The 20414-nt window shown below is 37.5% G+C and overlaps 2 protein-coding genes, 1 long non-coding RNA gene and 1 pseudogene across 11 annotated transcripts; 1 reads left to right on the forward strand and 3 right to left on the reverse strand.

Moving 5' to 3' along the window:
* Window positions 1–647: 647 nt before the first annotated feature.
* Window positions 648–1785, reverse strand: LOC112175293. Its single transcript, XR_002926387.2, has 4 exons — window positions 1655–1785; window positions 1485–1529; window positions 1332–1393; window positions 648–764 (listed from the first exon to the last, which is right to left on the reverse strand). It is a non-coding gene; the product is annotated as an uncharacterized LOC112175293 (long non-coding RNA).
* A 30-nt stretch (window positions 1786–1815) lies between these two features.
* LOC112177800 lies at window positions 1816–2977 on the reverse strand (annotated as a pseudogene).
* A 446-nt stretch (window positions 2978–3423) lies between these two features.
* LOC112178800 (pentatricopeptide repeat-containing protein At1g77360, mitochondrial) lies at window positions 3424–10545 on the forward strand. 8 transcript variants are annotated; one of them, XM_040511137.1, is made up of 4 exons: window positions 3424–3669; window positions 4573–6162; window positions 7029–8767; window positions 8849–10545. In XM_040511137.1, the coding sequence occupies exon 2, from the start codon at window positions 4605–4607 to the stop codon at window positions 6048–6050; it is 1446 nt and encodes a 481-aa protein (XP_040367071.1). In that variant the 5' UTR covers window positions 3424–3669; window positions 4573–4604; the 3' UTR covers window positions 6051–6162; window positions 7029–8767; window positions 8849–10545. The 8 variants fall into 8 exon arrangements, with proteins under 8 accessions (XP_040367071.1, XP_040367072.1, XP_024172791.1 ...); XM_040511138.1 differs by having other exon boundaries at window positions 9413–10545; XM_024317023.2 differs by having other exon boundaries at window positions 7029–7151; window positions 7238–10541.
* A 292-nt stretch (window positions 10546–10837) lies between these two features.
* LOC112179920 (receptor-like protein EIX2) lies at window positions 10838–14123 on the reverse strand. Of its 2 annotated transcripts, none has more exons than XM_024318406.2 (2): window positions 11256–14123; window positions 10838–11141 (listed from the first exon to the last, which is right to left on the reverse strand). In XM_024318406.2, exon 1 carries the CDS (start codon window positions 13995–13997, stop codon window positions 11259–11261), a length of 2739 nt encoding a protein of 912 aa, XP_024174174.1. In that variant the 5' UTR covers window positions 13998–14123; the 3' UTR covers window positions 10838–11141; window positions 11256–11258. The 2 variants fall into 2 exon arrangements, with proteins under 2 accessions (XP_024174174.1, XP_024174175.1); XM_024318407.2 differs by having other exon boundaries at window positions 11251–14123.
* Window positions 14124–20414: the final 6291 nt, after the last annotated feature.

Below are 20414 nucleotides of genomic sequence, written 5' to 3' on the forward strand. Positions count from 1 at the left end.
CAAGCTCACCAAAGCTGAATGTCTCATAAAATGCAACATGTACTAAAAGTAACTAATTTAAATGAGGCATTTAACTCAAGAACATAGAAATCAATGTTGTAGTCCTAAAAGCTTGAGCTGTGCGAATGGACAGCAAGCAAAGGCTAGTTATGATAATGAGAAAAACCATTTACAGATATAATTGGAACCGGTACAGATATAATTGCAAATCCCTAGCCAACATTTGTTACAAAACCTTTACCAATACAGATATAATTGCAACCGGTTTATAAAAACCATTTTTTAGCAATATTATACCAGCAGTAAGATTTACAGAGATCAGAGTATAGTAAGATGTACAAAGTGTGTTATATAAAACAACCATGTGTACTATGTAATACGACTAGAATTTGTCTAGAGGAACTGCTAGTCAGATTTATGTATAAAATAGCTAAACTTATTTTGACTTGGACAAAATAACATGCCAATTATGATGATAAATTTGGAGAGCAAAGCATGTGAATGTTGGTGAAAGTGAGAGAGTAGCTTACCAACAGCATCAACAACAGTTTTCCCATTGGAAAATCTTCCAGTTGGTCCGCCGAAGTCGATCCCATAAGGCAAGTAATAAGCTCTTGCCAAGGACTGAAGCTGGTTTATTTTACCAATATCAACCAAAGGATCCCCAAAGTTCAAGACCAAAACCACCACACACACCACCCACATTTTCTTCACCATTCCGACCATAATGCCCAAATTATAAGACCTAAAGAAGGTACTTAAACCTAGCAAAGAAAAAGAAATCTGATCAAGATGCCAGCTGCTAGAAGAAACAACTAAAGATTAGGGAAAGGTATAAATGGTGGAAGCTGAAGGACAATGGTACTGGTTTTGGGTCTGTGAGTGTGTGTGAGGATTAAAGGTGACATTGATGAGTATATATACATCAAAGCAATGGCATTTGATGGCCTAGCTTTTACAGTTGAGGAAAATGAAGTTCACTAGCTGCCACTGGAAAGTGATACATGCACTAAAGATTCTTGAAAAAAAAAAAAAACATGGCTGTTAAGCAATGAAAATAACCAATCAAATAAAAATAAGCAATGGCTGTTATAAAATGCATTCACAAAATGGCTTCGTAGTAACATAAAGTCGATCATTCTACCAATAATTTACAAAAGCAAGATTTAAATCGAAAATATGGCACTGCTGATCGACAACCTAAATAAACCATAGTAACCTCCTACATGTTCTCTTATAATGTCAACTACAGGATGTATGCATTTGCATATACTATCGACGCCAAGATCTATGCATTATTCATACTATCAACTATGGTCTAAAGTTTTTACCTCCCTTGAGACCACCACAAGCCTGTTTCTATCTAACCAACCTCCAGCGGCAGCGTCCAATACTAACAAAGCAAGAAAACAGAAAAACTATCAAAATAAGATTTTTATGTTGAAATTGCAATACAATGCATAGTATCAAAATCAAAGATTTACCTGCAATAGCTCCTTCACCTCTCATTGCTGTACACCCTCAATTATCTGTGCCAAGATAAAAGTAAATGTCAAACCGAGAACCAAGACTTTATATACATCCAATAGTAAACATAAACAGTAACCACAATACACAAAGTGCCCCAAAGCTACCAGAAACAATATCTACTTACTGATATTAGCCAAGTGACGTTGCCACAAGTGCTCAACTAGATCTGCTTGGAGCATAGTATGAGTTCCCTTGTCACGAATTCGCAAATGATTGCTGATAAAATCCTCAAACTCTATTGTGTGATTACGGGAAACCATGACATCATCAATATCCATATCTGGTTCAGCATATTGCCTTGCAAGAGTTTCAAGATCATCTTGTGCAACACGCTCAACTCTTTCATCTTCAATAATCATGTTGTGCATTATCACACATGCTGTCATGATCTTTTGAAGAATTTCACGATCCCAACAACGAGCCGGTCCACGAACAATTGCAAAACGTGCTTGAAGCACTCCAAATGCTTGTTCTACATCTTTCCGACATCCCTCTTGAGCTTTAGCAAAATTCTTTGCTTTCTCTCCTTGTGGACATGGAATGGTTTTGACAAAAGTGGCCCATGAAGGATATATGCCATCGGCTAGATAGTATCCCATTGTATATTCATGCTCATTGATCTTATAAGAGACTGGAGGGGCTCGACCTTCACGGAGGTCAGCAAATAAGGGTGAATGCTCTAAGACATTAATATCATTGTGAGAGCCTGGTAATCCAAAAAAAGAATGCCATATCCAAAGATCATGTGACGCAATAGCTTCAAGAATCAATGAAGGTTCACGATGATCTCCACGAGAAAACATACATTTCCATGCAACCGGACAATTCTTCCACTTCCAGTGCATACAATCAATACTACCAAGCATTCCAGGAAATCCACGACTCTCACCAATCAATAGCAATTTGGATATATCATCAGAAGTTGGCCTTCTTAAGTATTCAGCGCGAAATACATCAATAACAGCTTGGCAAACCTTCTCATAGCTTCAATTGTAGTGCTTTCACCGATTCTAAGATAGTCATCCACAACATCTGCCCCAATTCCATAGGCAAGCATCCTCATTGCAGCGGTAACTTTTTGAAGAGACGATAGCCCAAGACATCCTGCTGAATCCCTTTTTTGAACAAAATAGGAGTCACGAGCTTCTACTGCAGCTAGAATTCAAAGAAAAAGATGTCGATGCATCCGAAACCTTCTCCGAAATACAACTTCTTCATGAACAGGATTTGCAGCAAAATAATCATTGTAGAGTGTTTCGTGGCCTTGCAATCGTTGTCTATCTTTATATATGCGACCAGGAATTGAGCCCCGGCGTTTTCTTCTTCCCATCTCTTGTAGAGCAGTAATCTGCAGATTCATCAATTCTTCGTCTGATGATGAATTGGCAAGATCCCAAAATTCCTCATTTGCAGCAGCTGAAGATGAATCTGAAACATTTTGATCCATGTTCCTAATATTGAAGAAGAAAAAAGAAACTTGAAGAGAGGAAGCTTGAAGTTTTGGGTTTTGGGTGAGACCAGAGGAAGAAAGAGGCGAAAGGTAAAGAGATCGAGAGAGAGCGAGAGGGAGAGAAAGAAACAATAAAAAAATAAAAGACCGAGAGGGGAGAAGCTGTCAAATTTGACAGAGCATGGTCTTATGTCAAATACACGTGTAATAGACTGATGGGTTGGAACATAATTTGGTTGGTCAAAAGTATACGTTAGCTGTACAGATGGCCAAAGATCCATCTGTTGGAGATTGTCTAAGTAGGATAAATGACCCTAGATTTAAGGTAAATGGACAAAATTTTTTTTTTTTTTTTTTTCTAGGTGTGTATTAAAAAAATATACGTGTTCGGTGTTCCCAAATAAAAAAGAGCAAAAAAGCTTAAGAACAGTCGACCCTTAACAACAAAAAGGAAAAGAAAAAAAAAGAGAAAAACCACACGCTACAGTAGCTGAAGCTTGTTGCCTTGTTCTCTGAAAACTGAAAAGGCCGAGACTTCGAGTGTTTCCCCGCTCAATTTTCCACCGTAGTCGCCCCCAAGGAAAAACCCTAAATCGAAACAGAAGAACCAAAGGAGAAACAAACAACAGTCTTGTTTTGGAGAGCAGAGCAGAGCATTTGGACGACGACGACGACGAAAAAAATACAAGGTAAGCACTCATTCAAGACTTAGCGCTTTTGGGTTTAGGCATACATGATCAGCCAACTGCTTTATAAGAGGAGATCAAGTTTGTTGGGTTGCTTCATTTGCTGTCTTTGTGGGTTTGAACAAATTTACGCTTCTGGGTTCAGTTGCTATGTTTTTATTTCCATAACAAAATTGGTGTCTTGAGTAGTTACCTTAAAGTTATCACATGACATGACAAGTATTATATGTGGGTTGTAAATGGAATTGGGGGCTATGCGGCATCTGCAGAAATAGGTAGCGATTCCGGATTTGGCTTCCTGAAACTGCATAAAGCAGAACGAAGAAAAATACTAATTACTATCATTTAGAGTAGGTAATCTGAGTATTGAGATTTTGGATGTGGTTTTATCATGTACAAAAATTTCTTTAGCATAATGTTTCTATTGATCAAATTTTCTCAAGTTCTAGAAACACAGATTTGGGTCTTGTTCAAGATGGGCAGCGAATATTCATCTAGATTGACATTTGGGTCCTTTTAAGATACTTAGTGGTCACCCATATTGCGCCCTTGAGATTAACAATGGGGAAAAACACGGAGTTGCTATTCTTTGGATGTCAAGGATGCTATACGTAGACAAGTCAACAAAATGAATTGCCCTGCAGGGATGCCCTTTTGATTGAGAATCCATCCCTAGTTGTGTATAGTTGCACCAATTAGTTGTAAGAAAGATTTTAGTTGTTTTATGAAGCTAATAAAGCTTATTGTATACACTTTTTCTTTTCTGGTCTTTGTTATTGCAAAAAGGTTCTGAAGTTTATTTAAAGGTTCTGGTCTTTTATTCCCTTAGTTGCAGCATTTGGTTCCGTTTGTTTCATAATTCTTAAACTTATTTGCTGTCCCTCATTTTAGTTTTCAATACTCCAGGTGCCTTTAATGCCCATTGGGTTACAAAGAATATGATTATCAAGATACAGAGCTGTGGAGAAAAATTGGGTTCTCGATGGATGATGCTCTCCCGAAATTACTGTTCAAGTGAAGCAACAAGGCACATTACTGATCCAACCAAAAGAATATGCAAAATCATGATGTCTTGCTCCGCACTCACACTTGATACTGCCCTTGATCAAAGTGGGGTCAGAATTTCACCTGAAATAGTAGAGGATGTTCTCGTGAGATTCAAGAATGCCGGAATGGTTGCATACCGCTTCTTTGAATGGGCAGCGAAGCAGCAAAACTACACGCATAGTGTTAAGGCATACCATGCTATGATCGATTCTTTGGCAAAGATAAGGCAGTACCAGATAATGTGGGAGCTTGTGAACTCAATGAGGACCCAAAGGATGCAGAATATGGAGACATTTGGTATCATTATGAGGAAGTATGCCAGGGCTCAGAAGGTTGAGGAAGCGATTTATACTTTTAATGTTATGGAAAAGTATGATTGTGCTCCGAATTTAGCAGCATTCAATGGCCTACTGAGTGCTTTGTGCAAATCCAAGAATGTGAGGAAGGCTCAGGAGATTTTTGATAAAATGAAGGACCGCTTTGAGCCAGACTCAAAGACATACAGTATATTAATTGATGGATGGGGAAAGGATCCAAATTTGCCCAAGGCAAGGGAGGTCTTTAGAGAAATGGTTGATGCTGGCTGTAATCCTGATATAGTGACTTATGGTATCATGGTTGATGTTCTGTGCAAAGCAGGGAGGGTGGACGAAGCCATTGAGATTGTTCGGGGCATGGATGCTAGTGGTTGTATGCCTACATCTTTTATTTACAGTGTTCTGGTGCATACATATGGGGTGGAAAATAGGATTGAAGATGCTGTTGAAGCATTCTTGGAGATGGAAAGGAATGGAATCAAGGCTGATGTAGCCGTCTATAATGCCTTGATTGGTGCTTTTTGTAAAGTTAACAAGTTCAAGAACGTGTGGAGGGTCTTAAATGATATGACTTCCAAAGGTGTTACAGCCAATTCGAGGACCTGCAATATCATCTTAAACAGCTTGATTGACCGTGGAGAAACTGGTGAGGCATTTAGTGTCTTTCGTAAAATGATCAAAGTATGTGATCCAGATGCAGATACATATACAATGATGATAAAAATGTTTTGCGAGAGAAATGAATTAGAGATGGCTCTTAAAGTGTGGAAGTACATGAAGTTGAAACAGTTTGTTCCCAGTATGCATACATACTCGGTCCTTATTAATGGATTGTGTGAAAATGGTAATGCTTCAAAGGCTTGTGTCTTACTGGAAGAGATGATAGAGAAGGGGATTCGGCCATCAGGTGTGACATTTGGGAGATTAAGACAGTTGCTTATAAAAGAAGGAAGAGACGATGTACTGAAATTTCTTCAAGAAAAAATCAATCTCCTTGTCAAAGAGCCTTTATCTGATTGAGGAGTCAGACTAGCAACTGAGAAAGTTTGGTTTCTTAATGCATTACTTACAAGTTCTGGAGTATATTGCTGATGATGTGCTTGCTCATGAGAGAAAGACTCAGCTTTTGCAGGTCAGATTCTTTCCCATTTTATGTTTATGTCAAATACTGGTCAGCTTGCATTTTGGTGAATGTTTGCTGTTTGGTGAGAAACTAGATAGTTCTAGGGTTTTGTATCATTGGATGGTGCTGAGATGATAGAATCGTCCTTATTGACAACACAAATTTTTCTGGCAAATCTTTGTTGACAACATTTCAGTTAGTTTGCAAACAGTGGTCCATAAAAGCAGATCATTCCCGAGCATGATTCCCTTTTCTATGTCATTCAAGTTATTACTAACCATATGTTCTACGGTTCTACCAGACTTATGTCTAACACATGCTTCTCAAGAGAGGCATCATAATTATTCTCATATTACTTTATCTCATCATCCGAGATTATGGGCAATTAAAGAAAACAACGAATAAACTCTAGGCTAATCTGGGTAGACTTGCCACGAACCGTGACCACAACCTCATTATCACTAGGTTTCTCCCCAGGAGAACCCTTATAAAAATCTCTCACACATCTCTCATCATACCCACTATTGGCGGAAACCAGTTACGCTAATTCTTTTTCATTAATATACTCCATGAGACTAGTAAGATGAAGGTATATGGTGGAACTAACCAAGTTCATTTTATTCTCGGAGTGAATCTTCCTCAAGGTGCCCGAGGAAGTTAGAAATTTCACTTGTTTCTTGTTTATTTTGCTATTTTTGTGATTTCCCCTGAAAATTATCTATCTCACCCAATTGATGATCTCATATCTTCTTTTTCCTCATCGCTTGACATTCTTTTGACATTCTCATATTTTCTGTTAAATGAAGTGTTTTGAATTATGACCATATTCAGAGAAGCATCGACGATTTCCATTTTTGTTCCTCTTGTGATTACAGGTAAAATTTGTTTGAAATCACTGCCGAATAAAAAAAGGTTTCCCGACAAATGGGTGTTATTCTCCGAATCATTATGGTGTGGTAAAATATCACGTAGAGTTTTATCAAGTGATTAAAAGCAATGTTTGTGGTTCATCTGAGCTTCATCTCAAACAATTAAGTCAGATTTTTCAATAACTTTTGCTAAATTTGTACACTGCCGTCTACAGGTCTCTGGCAGGGAGATCTGCTGTCCCCCCTTTTGTTCTTGATCTGTGCTGAAGTCTACAATTATCAACTCGATACTTTCCTGACACCTTTTTCTTGGCTTCGTTAGTCAATGTCCCCTCCCAAGTTTGGAGGTCCTTATGGGGAAGAGAGCTTGTCAAGCATAGTGTTTTGTGGAGGATAGCTGATGGAACATCTGTTCAGATCTATAATGACAGATGGATTCCGAGACTGATTACTGTTATGGTTTGCAGTCCTTTAAATTTTTCTTGTGAGTGATCTTTTACTTCCTTCTGGGGAATGGGATAAAGCAAAAGTTGAAGCCAATTTCTTTGTGGAGGATGCTGATTACATTCTTAGTCTCCCATATAGCAAGGCAGACAGAAGGGACAAGTTGATATGGTTTTTTGAGAAGCATGGAAAATTCTCAGTGAGTTCAGGGTACAGTTGGCTTTGTCTTTCATGGACAATGCCTCTGAGAGATAAAAGTCCACAAATGAATCTCAGTCAAGATGTTTTTGGAACTTTGGAGTCTAGGGTGGCAAACAGAGTCGAACTGTTTTTGAGGAGGGCTTCTCGAAACATCCTGTCATGTACAAATTCTATAAAAGCCTGGAAAATTACTCCTAGTGATTTGTATTCGAGATGTGGTAAGAAATCTGACTCTTGGAGAGTTGGAGGTGCAATTTTGGTTTAATGGGAAAGTGGAATTTTCAGCAACTTCTTCAATCTTCTTGAGTATGCAGCTGGCACCCTTTCCCTGTGTGACTTGAACAGTTTGCTTACTGTCCCTAGTTACTTTGGAAAGAAAGAAATGATGTTTTTCATGTGTTGTCTGAAAGACTTGAACTTATCGCTGAGAAAGCCATTTGTATGCTGGAGGAGTTAAAAAATGAAAATTTATTGGAAAGCAGTGCCTTAACAGAGAATGCAAGATGGACCCCTTCCAATGAGGATTCTTTCAAACTTAATTCTGATGTTGCCCTTGACGACATTAATGGTAGGAAGAGTTGGAGTGTGGTTCAAAATTTGAGAGGAGAGCTGAAGGGGGCCCGTTCCAGATCTTGGAAAGGGAGAGGTAGTCCTTTAGAGGCGGAGTTGCAGGGGATTCTTGATGGCATCAAGTTTGCTATTTATGGAAGCTTCATGCCTGTTATGGAGTGTGGTTCAAAATTTGAGAGGAGAGCTGAAGGGGGCCCGTTCCAGATCTTGGAAAGGGAGAGGTAGTCCTTTACAGGCGGAGTTGCAGGGGATTCTTGATGGCATCAAGTTTGCTTTTTATGGAAGCTTCGTGCCTGTTATTGTTGAATCTGACTCTTCTGAGGCACTAACCCTTGTTGGGCAGCTGTTAGTCTTATTGTGGAGGACATCAAAATGTTATTGAGTATCGCACAGGCAAGACAGTTAAGCTTCATCCCCACAAGGGCAATCTGGTAGCTCATTGAAGATAAGCAGTAGAGAAATTTATCCATGGGAAAGAGATTGACTTGGAGGAGTTGAGAGGGAGAGTGGACCAAGCCCAGATACAAAAGGTATGTGTTACAAGCAACTAGTATTCTTGTGAAGGTGATGTTTATAGTTAATGATTGATCATCAACAAACTGTGTTTTCAGCACTATAAGATCTTTTAAGCCTTTGGATATGGATATCCACGCTTGCTGATGCTATTATATGCTGGATTGCTGCTCGAGATGCTATGTGAGAAGAAGAAGTTATAACATAGTTTTTCCAGTGCCCAAATGCATTGCTACATTACATATCTTTCTAAAATGAGACTGATGTTTGGGGGCTTGAGGGTAGAATTGAAGAGCTTATTTTAAAGTGGCCAAGGGAACATAAAAGTTTGCAAAGTTTTCTCATGTTGAGCCTAGATATGTAGTATGGTTATAGGAAGGGCCTGAATGGCTAATGAATTGAATATAGATTGATATCAACGATATTACCCTCTTTATCTATTGAATGGAATTTCAGTTGATAGAAACTTGTAATACTGATCACAACACTCTACAAAAACTGATATAGGCTCTGCAACTGGAGGGACATCATCTGGTGTTTTCTCAGTATAGTCTGAATATGATCAGCTTTGTAATGAACAAGATCTTCAGGAATCTAGATGGAAAAGCATTTAGTCTCTTGCTATCCATCCAAAGCTGAGGTCTTTTCTTTGCATCCAGCAGGGTAAACTTTTAACAAATGATCAAAGGCTCAGGAGGCATATTGCAAGTACTCGTAACTGTGGTTTCTGTTCTGACAGTCCTGATTCCTGAAACCATGGTCCATTTATTGAGAGATTGTATCAATGCCAAGCGTTTTGTTAGCTGTCAATATTCCCACTACTATGAAAGCAACTTATACTTCGGGATGGGGTGAATGGGTTAACTGCCAATCTAAAAGCAGAGTTTTTTTTTTTTTCCTGGTAACTTGCAGTGGAACATCTTCTTTTAGATGGGTAACTGGAGAATGGATGAGTGCCTTCTTGGTTGATATTGGTACAGGAGAAGTGATTCAAGCTGAATCCACAGTAAATTTGCAGATTCTTGTTGCCTTGAATGTTAGAAATTTGGAAATTGAGTCAGACTCTTCTACTAATCTGGTGAACCTTTCACATGCTGAGAACATTGCCTTGCACCCTCTTGGTAATATTCTGCTGTTTGCAAGAGGTTGATGAGTCAATTTGATTCTTTGCAACTTCAGCATATTCAAAGGCAATATGGTGGCAGATCTTCTTCCTAAAGAGTGTTCATCATTCTGAAGGGGTGTGTACATTTCGTTGCCCTCCTAATCTTGTGATTGAAGCTGTACTTGATGACATTCTAGGTGTTGTTTGGCCTAGGAAGGTTTGTAACACCAACTATTAATGCATTGCAGAAGGAAACAATAAGTCACAAGACAAATAATTCAATCTAGAATACTTTGGCCTCTTCCACACTTGGATAGGGTCGCCCTACTACGTAGATTGTAGGATCGGCCTATGGTCATTGTTGTAGTGAGGTAAAATATTCAAAAAGATCTCACTCACCCTTGTAAATGGTCTTCATTACCCTCGACGTGATAGGGCGGCCGTATCGAAGACCTCCCAAATTACACCGGATTGCTGATAACATAACAGTTTAATTTAGGTTCGGAATTTGAACAGTATGAAGGTCTCTCACTTCACATTGCCTTTCTTGTCAGATTGTGAGACTGAAATATATGAAAGGTGTCAAGACAAACTTTGGCTTGGAGTGAATACCAATCACTTGATAGGCACATTAGGGCGTTTTGGAGGAAATGAGTTTTACTGTATTATAGAACCTGAAAACCTATATACATGATATGTATATTCTCATACTATATTATATATACCCTGAACACATCTGAATATAACCACAAGGGTTTGCCTTTTTAGGAATGCAGTAGTGAAGTTCAATTCCTTTCCGAGACCAATGAAGGTGACATTTGCTATGATAGATTTTCAAAACCAGGAGTAAGAAAGTTGAAGGGGGGTGCTTATGTTGAACTTCCCAGTACAAAAACACAGTATTGACTTATTTAAAGCTTCTTGGAAATAAGTTGAATAACAGCAAGATGATCAAGATTGGAAGAGATTAATTCAAATATTCTGGAATGGAACAGTAGTAGCAGCTAGTTAATTTGAAATTAATAGAGAAAGCTAGGTGTAAATTACAGCAATTGAGAAGCTAAAGGCTTCTATGGCCAAAAATGTAGATTTGGATATGCATGGAATCAAATGGCCTTACTCGCCCATATTACATATAATCCATTTATTACACAAACTTCTAAAGAGAAACAAGCTGATATTTATTTATTTCTTAGCAACGGCATCTCAAAACCTTCCACATTAAGCCTTGAATTTCCAATTTCGGGGTAAGTCGGCTCATTCCCTTGAATGCCAGTGAGAAGCTCCTGCGAACATGTCAAAACAAATTACACTTAAAACACAGTTTTTCCAAACAATTGTGAGAGAGTTTGTAGATGTAAGTCTAGTCAAACAAATTAGTATAATATAGCTTACCTTACCATTTATCTTTGAAGTCTCCTCTGCATTTTTGCCTTGTACACAGCAGTTTTGACATAAACCCAATCTCTTGTATCATCCAGTAACCTGAAATAGGCGTGTCTCCAAGAGCGCTTCAGCAGTAAACTGCCACAGATTATCCAAAATCCAGTGACGAATCCGAGCACTGCACTGATAAAGAATCCCAGGCTTATGAGACCATCATTATCATTTTCAGTACCAGTAGTGACTCCAGGATTTTGTGTTGTTCCATCTCCAGGGCATTGTTGTGTAAGTGGTGGTCCGCAAAGTCCACTATTTCCTATATAGGCAGAAGCATTAAAACTCTGAAGTTGAGTGCTTAGTGGAATTCTTCCAGACAAGTGGTTGTATGATAAGTCCAAGACACTAAGAAAGTTTAAGCTCGAAAAACTTGAAGGAATTCTACCAGATATCTGGTTTCTTGACAAATCAAGAGATTCTAACATGGTCAGGTTACCAAACTTTTCAGGAACCTTCCCTGTCAAATTGTTTCTTGAGAGGTTTAGAGAATTCAACTTTAGCATGCTTGTTATATTTTCAGGAATATCCCCAACCAAGTGATTGCTTGAAATGTCAATGCTTCTCAAATGTACAAGATTTTTCCCAAACTCAATCTCTACTCCTTTCCACACCATCTCTACTTCTTTCCACTCTTCTCCTTCCCACGCTATTTGTATAAATCCATTATCATCATATCCATAATTTCTTGACTCATCAGATGAAGCTGTTATGTTACTGATGCAATGCGGCAAGGCTCCTGATAAATTGTTCTGAGAGAGGTCCAAAAGATGAATGGAGCTTAAACTGCACAGGGATGAGGGTATGATTCCGTTAAACTCATTAGACCGTAAGCGTAAAACCGACAACCATGTTTGGTTTTGGCCTATCCATGTTGGGATTTTTCCGGATAATTTATTTGCTCCAAGGTCAACAGCTACTAGTTCTGTACAGTTCTCGAAAGAAGGCAGTTCTCCAGAAAAGTTGTTACCATGTAAACGCAATATACGCAATTTTTGTAAATTGCCTAACGAGCTTGGTAGTTTCCCAGAAAATTTATTCTTTCCTAAATTCAGTACGATTAATTTTGGAAATTGCATCCAGCAATTAGGAAGTTCCCTTGATATCAGGTTTACAGAAAGGTCGAGACACCGGAAATTTGGAGCCTCTCTTGCACACAAGGAACTCAGGGGTCCAGAAAGCAAGTTCTCCGAGAGGATCAAATATTTGATTGTTGGAGGGAATGATGGCAATGCACCAGAAAACTGATTAGAAGACAAGTTAACATACATCAATAAACTTGTGGAAAAATTCGGTAATTTGCCATGGATTTTGTTCAGGGAAAGATCTAGGTCCTCTAAGCCAGAAAATTGATCCAAGAATTTCTCAGGCAATGAGTCCAATATTCCTGCATTGTTGATACGAAGCTTAGTAAGATTTCTCTGCGTTTGAATCCATCTGGGGAAAGCTGGGCCCACTTTGCAAAAGGACATGTTCAAATACTCAAGTTGAAATGGTGGATTCCAATATGAGCTCAGATTGATAGACAAAGTTGGATTATGAGAAACATCCAAGGACTGTAAACGAGGGAGGTTCAAAAAGTGGGCTTCTGTTATGACACCATTCAACGAATTCCAAGAAAGGTCCAAAGCTTCAAGGCTAGAAATTTGCCCCATACTCTCTGGTAGAGAACCATTTAGCAGATTTTGGGAAAGAGAAAAAAATTTTACCTTTGTAAAACTTTTTAAATCTAGCCATAGTGACCCCCAAAACCGGTTTCGGCTCAAGTCCAAGTTCTTGAGTGTACTACCAGCACAGGACAAGATCTTTACAGAGTCCTTAATGTTTTGAGAGAATTGGTTTCTCTCTAAATACAAGGACTCTAAGCTGCATAAGCTTTGAAAGAATTTTGGTATTCCACCTTTTTGTTGGTTTCGAGACAGGTCAAGAAATTTTAGAGAAGCCATGTTTGTGAAAACATCTGGGATGGGACCTTGTAAATCATTATAACTCAATCCAATATGGACAAGGTTGCTGCTGCTAACATTGGATATCCAATAAAATATTGAAGAATTAAGAGAATTAGAAGAGAGGTCAAGGACTTGGAAAGAGGCTGAAGAATTGATAGAGGAAAGTGATCTTAGATTGATACCGAGATCACAATAAGATAACTGAAGCTCTATCACTGAAGTGAGCTTGCTGAAAGATTGTGGCCAATTTCTATTCCCAGACAAATCTATATCAGAAATGTTAAGGTATCTCAAGGAAGAAAGATGAGATAACCACTCGAGACTTTCAAAGCTCACATCATTGCCTTCAAGGTCAAGAGTGTGCAAATTAGAGAGGTTTCCAAGTTGGGGAGGAACAGGTCCACTAAAATTAGCTTCCACAAGTTTGAGTTCTTTCAATCGAGTCAAAGAACCAATGAACTTGGGAATCATAATTCCCCCAAAATCATTAAAACTGAGGTCCAAGTAATTTAGATATCGCAATTCAAGTAGTGAAGGATCAATTTCACCTCTTAAAGAAGCTTCAGCATCAATGTAATCATCAGAAGAATTATAAGAGAGATTTAGAGTGATGACATGACCTGTTTGGTTGTTGCATGCTATTCCTCTCCACTCGCAACAATCTTTCTTGCTTCCCCAAGAGGCAAGAACATTAGACTCGTCCATAAGGCCTTGCTTAAGCTGAAGAAGAGCACGCCTTTCACTTTCCTGGCACATAATGTTGGAGCTTCCTACACCACTTGAACAACAAGTAGCAGAGATAATGGCCAGGCATAGATGCCAAGCCAAAACAGAATTATGACCTAACACTCATGATTATGATCATGCAGAGCGATGATGGGCAAAGGGAAGAAAAAGATGCTATACATAAGACCCAAAAAGATACTATATATAAGACCATCTTTAATCCCGTATTCAAAAAATAAAATAAATACAAAATAAAACAAAATAAAACAAAAAAATAAAAAATAAGACCATCAATTAATTTGTTAGCTTTTCTTGGACAAAATGTAGGGTCGATCATAATTGTACTTGGTATTATAATTTTCCTTCTTTTGTTATCATCCTCAGGTTAGTTCACACCAAGGTCGTTGTGCATTAATGAGTTGAAGTTTTTTTTTTTTTTTAATTATATATATATATATATTATTTTGATTAAGTTAATGAATTGAAGTTGGTTCAATAATTTTGTGATCTGATTTTAATTGTCGAAACTAACAAAATAAATTAATAAAACATGACTAATGAAAAATGCCAGTAAACTAAAGAAAGGTGTAAACAATACAAATAAAGGAGGCTCATTCACCCAAATCTTGTATTTTAAAAACTAATCTAATGTATATGAATTTTGTCAAATTAGTCAATAATTGTGTCCACACCAACTTAATCAACGAGAGGTAGAGCCGTTTTCAGGGTTACTAACTCTCTTTAACTAAAATAAAGATTGGATCCTTAAAAAAAAAAATAATAATAAAGATCGAAAATCAGACTACTGAGCAATCCACCGTTTACACACGTGAAAACCGTTATTGACTTGATACTGTCGATTTAAACTCACTTCTTTCGTTGATAAAAGATGTAGACCCAACAAGACGGAGGTGAGAAACCATGTGCCCATCTGGTGAAGAAAGCATGAGAAACCTGCATGTTGGTGACCCATTAATTACTAAACCCTGAATTTTCTTATGGTAAAGTATTTTGTTCTAGGTTTGAACTTTTCCCTTTTGTATATTGTCATATTAATTTGATTATTATTCATTTTCAATTGTTACCTAATCGATAGATATATGCATATAGGGAGAAGTTAGAGACTTTCAACCTAAGAAATATGGTCAACTCTCAATGATAAAATACCTAAGAAAGAGGTTGATATGAAGATTCCTAGAAGTGAGGTTAGCTAAACATACGCGTTTAATCTTTAGGTTGTAATTAACATAAAAACCTATTAGATAGGTTAAAAACTTAAACCTCTACTTTTAAGTTAGGTTGCCAGTAAATGGATGAAAAACACAAAATCTACCTTTAAAATAGAAAGTTTAAATGACCAAAAAGTAAATTTCATATTTCATTTAAATCTATAAAGCCTTTGAATTCAAAAAGAAAAATGTAAAGAAAGGCTCCATAATTCGAGCAATAATGATGAGTATAAGGAGAATTGCTATAGTAATGGGACCAACAAAAAATCTTCAATTAGGGTATTTAAAGAGTACTTTAATTTTGCTAGTTGATTAATGTATATCAGCTTTAAATAGTGGCAATATGTATAATTTAGAAGAAAAAAAAAAGACAGTATTTTATCCTAGTTGGCAATAATTAGGTGTAGATTGAAAAAAATAATAGGTAAATTTTTTCTATTAGGTTTTATAGGTATTGGATCTATAATGAATTTTGCCTTCATTTTTAATCATGGAGAAGGAGGTGCACCAACCTTTAGCGTTGGCAGTAATTGCAGCTCCGGACCTGGAGGTCTCATCTTCTGAACTTATCACTCCAAATGAAGGCATGGAAGTTGATAAGAAGGTAGGGTCTGCAAGAAATAGCCCGAAGGCCTCTAAGGATGCAGAACCAGCTGTACCGATTGAAGCAGAGAACAAGGAGAGTAGGGGTGACAAGCGTCACCTCCCCCCCTCTCCTTCAAAGTCTCCCCAAAAACTAAAGATTCTGCTACCAGAATTATTCAAACCGTTGCTGCCAGATATCCAGGCCAAGAAGCAAAAACTGCCTATGTTTACAAGTAAGTTCTCTGCCAGATCCTTGGGTATGGTTGAAGCTCCTAGGAATATTTTAGTGCCTAAAGATGTGATGCCAACAAGCTCTGGCACAAAGAAGAAAAGAGGAAGGCCTCTGGGAGCAAAGAATAAAAATCCTCCAAAGTCAAAGAAGGTTGCGGATGCGCAAGAGACTTGTTTTGCTTATCTCTCCAAATCTCCTAGCCCAACTGTTAAGGGCAAGGAGAAAATTTAATTTTTGTTTTATTTCTAAACTTTGCCTAATTGTTATGTATTGCTTTTCATAGTTATTAGGCTCGCTTTTGAATAAGTGAGCATTGGTTGTCTAATGGGTGGTGCTAACATACCACGTCCTTAACTTGTCCAGAGATGGCAAGGGAAGGTATGTATCCGTGCCATTCTGGCTTGTGTTGAATGAAATGATTGATTTGTTGAGGTATACCAGCGGCATGTGGCATTGCCTTAGGCTTCAAGGCAAAGAGACAATGACACTAGACTTATTGGATTGATTTTGGATGGAATATTGGACCCTCTTAATTTGTTCTCGATTGGCTATGTAGAAAGGTTTAAATGCTTGGAAAGGTTTTAGGTTTTTCCATGACGTTATTTTTCAATTTGGTTTTGTACAATGTAAAGGGTATTGGAGTCTAATGAGAAAATTCTTGCTTTTTTTTTTCTTTGTCGAAAAAAAAAAAGAGTGGTTCTAGTTAGACCTCCTCATTTACCATTTAGACCTCTTATAATTTTTGTAAAAAAAATAAGAAGCGAAATAATTTCCTATTCATTACAAACTCAGCTATTTGATCTTCCTCTCAATGATACCTTAAAAAACAACAAGAATTAGTCTTTGGGCATGGATCTGGGAAGCCAAACCTCCATTTTGAGTAGCAAAATGAGCAAAGAATTCATGAAATCATGCTTTCATATTCCTTGCGCGTAACAAATTCTCTATTTCATTCCAATTTAGAAAAGATCATCACATCATCATCAAAACTGCACCTCCCTCCAAAAAGGTTCAATCTTTGCCTCATTAAACATTATTGATGCATCAAAAAACTAAAATAAAGACCAATTCTTTGTGCGAAGCAATCTAATTTTGGTACTTCTCGCTTTCTTAGACCTAGGAAGTACAGAGCTCACTAAACCCAATTCAATCTCATGTTTTTCTTCGATTATCATTTCAACTTATATAAAATTATAAATATGGATTTGGCAAGCCTTCAATTTGAACCTCAACCCAACCACATACTTAGCTGATAAGTCCCAATTCAATCTCAAAATCAAGAACAAGTAGTCAATGATTATGGAAGCCATTATTGTTTACATAGAGATTGGGTGGAAAAAGAATGAAAAATAAAACTTGTTGATCAATCTGCATGGCCTTATATTAAAAGAACAGAGAACCTTAGGTGGGTTGAACAAATGAAAGAAAGAGGATTTGACTCTGTTGAGAAGAACACATGATTAAAAGAGGCAGTTTTTATTAATTTTTTTTTTAAATTTATAGAAGGGGCAAAATAGAAAAAAAGAATTTACAAAAATTAGAAGAGGTCCAAATAGCAAACTGAGAGGTCTAAATAGAAACCCCCAAAAAAAAAAAACTATTACTACTGTACAAGTTTTTTTTTCCAACACGACTGTTTTTGGTGTGCAGTTGCAATTATTGGGTCCAAGGCCAGTAAGCAGCACCAATTAATGTTGATTTTGTTCCAACTTCTAAGCATGTCTCTGGTCGTCACCAATTAGGAAGTTCCCCTGACATCAGGTTTACAGAAAGGTCGAGAATCCAGAAATCTGGAGCCTATGTTGCACATAAGGAATTCAGTGGTCCAGAAAGCATGTTTTCCGAGAGGATCAAAGATTGGATTGTTGGAGGAAATGATGGCAATGCACCAGAAAACAGATTAGAAGACAAGTTAGCATGTATCAATATGCTTGTCGAAAAATTCGGCAATTTGCCATGGATTTGGTTCAGGGAAAGATCTGGGACCTCTAAGCCAGAAAATTGATCCGAAAACTTCTCAAGCAATGAGTCCAATATTCCAGCATTGTTGATACAATTAGGGACGTATCCATGTGAAGGGCTAGTTGGGCTACAGCGCAACCCAAAATTGTTACATTCATTTAGATTGCATAAGTGTGCCTTCAAACCAACATTGTGAATTTGGTTCAGTTGGTAAAATGACAAGTTTTTTTAGCTCTTCCTCAAATCTGACCTAGTTTCGAGTCCTCTAATCCTCCTTTCTTTGTTGTCAACTCATATCCTTCTCCCTTTTTTGCATCATTTTCTTTTCTTCTGTTACTGTTTATTTATTTATTTTTTGCCTCTTTCCCATTTTCTCCTCCCTTTTTCTCTTTTTTCCCCTTCTTTTGTTACAACTTTTCTATTAATTTTTCCTATTAGTATTTCCTAAAAATTTCTTCTCTTAAAGGCAAATTTTGTCTATTTTCCTTTGCTCTTTCCACATTTTGTTCTCCCTTTTTTTTCTTTAGTTACAACATTCTCCATTAGTCTTTCTTCTAAAATGTAGTCTCAAAATCTATTGAATTATTATCGACAAAGAAAAAAAAAATCTTGTAAGCAAGCCTTAAATTAGCCCACTCCAAATCTATATCCTGGCTAGTGGCTACTCCCTGGATACGAAGCTTAGTAAGATTTCTCTGCGTTTGAATCCATTTGGGGAAAGCTGGGCCCACTTTGCAAGCGGACATGTATAAATCATTAAGTTAAAATGGTGGATTCCAATATGAGCTCAGATTGATTGACCAAGTTGGATTATGAGAAACATCCAAGGACTGTAAACGAGAGAGGTTCAAAAAGTGGCCTTCTATTACGACACCATTCAACTGAATTCCCTGTCATCAAAAAAAAAAAAAAAACTGAATTCCCAGAAAGGTCCAAAACTTCAAGGCTAGAAAGTTGCCCCATACTCTCTGGTGGAGAACCATTTAGCAGATTTTGGGGAAGAGATAAAAAAAATTCACATTTATTTACACATCTCTATTTATTATTACACACATTTTTTTGTAAAATTTTAAAATCCTATTTGACCTCTTCTTCCTTTAAAAAAAAAAGAAGAACAAAAAACCTTCATCTCTGATCAAACTCAACAACAAGAATGGTGACTGAAAGCGGGTTGTTGTATGATGGAAAAAAATCCAGTGAGTAACCTTGCTCACTGGATCTGACAAACCCAAATAAACAAAAAGAGAAGGGCTCCCAACCTCCTCCGTTGTTGCAGATAATGATTCTTCAATTTTCATGTTTATATATTGTTGGAGAAATTTTCAAAATATAATTATTTATTTAGGAAATGAAAATGTGTCATTTATGTTTGCACCTTTTGGATTTGTCTAAGTGAAATTAGCAAGACTCATCCACTATGTGTGTGGAAAGAAGTTAAAAGCAGTAGGAAAGTTTTTCATATAACTACCATGTTTTCTACTATTATTTTATTTTCTATTCTACAATTTACTTTATTATCCCTATTGATTAATTATATATCAGAGTTTTTTTAATATATAAAGGTTAAATTGGTAAAAAAATTTCAGTTTTGGAGAGCAAGCTCTCTTCTCTTAATAATAATATAGATAATATGACCAAAAATCAGGGGGGGGGGGGGTGAAATTTGCAAACCACACACCCTTTCATTTTTTTAATATTATTTCAACTCACATCTTTTTACACTTCCTAAAATACCCCCAAAGTCAGATTTTCCTTTTTTGCTTTTTGGTCCTCTCTCTCTCTCTCTCTCTCTCTCTCTCTCTCTCCCCTAAACCACGACAAAACTCTTACTCTCTTTCTTCTCCAGATCTTCTCCATTGAAGCTTTACCAACCTCAACCCTTCGTCTTTCCAAACCAGGTCACAATCCCAACCTTTCTCTTTACTATCTCACTATATCTACTCTAATTTCATGTTTAACTTTGCTTTTCTCTTCTGCAATTCAATTGTTACTGTTCCTTATGCTACATCCGACTGCTCAAAACCTCAACTTCTCCAAATCTCATCCAAATTCGAATTCAAGCATATAAGATAGGTGGACCTCGACGAGGAGATCAATTTTGATACCTTACTCACCATCATTCCCCGTTGAAGTCGGCCAGAAAGCAGGGAAACCAGCTGAGAACCTCATGAGCTTCAATTTATCGATTTTCTCTCATGCTTGGTTGTTGGGACTATCTGACATCACAGATACATCGGCGACATTGAGACTTAAGAGGAAGCCGACGCTACTGTTCCATCGTCGAGAAGTGGCCAGAATTGGAAAATCCGGTGGCGAACCCAAAAATATATCGGGCTTCGATTCTCTGTCTCCGGAGCTCATATGAAGAAAACTAAACCACAGGGACGTCGACAGCGTCGAGACTGTTCCAACGCCGGCGCTGGGGTGGAAGAGGACGCA

The sequence above is a fragment of the Rosa chinensis genome, chromosome 7 (genome assembly GCF_002994745.2).
Source record: "Rosa chinensis cultivar Old Blush chromosome 7, RchiOBHm-V2, whole genome shotgun sequence".
NCBI classification, from domain to species: domain Eukaryota; kingdom Viridiplantae; phylum Streptophyta; class Magnoliopsida; order Rosales; family Rosaceae; genus Rosa; species Rosa chinensis.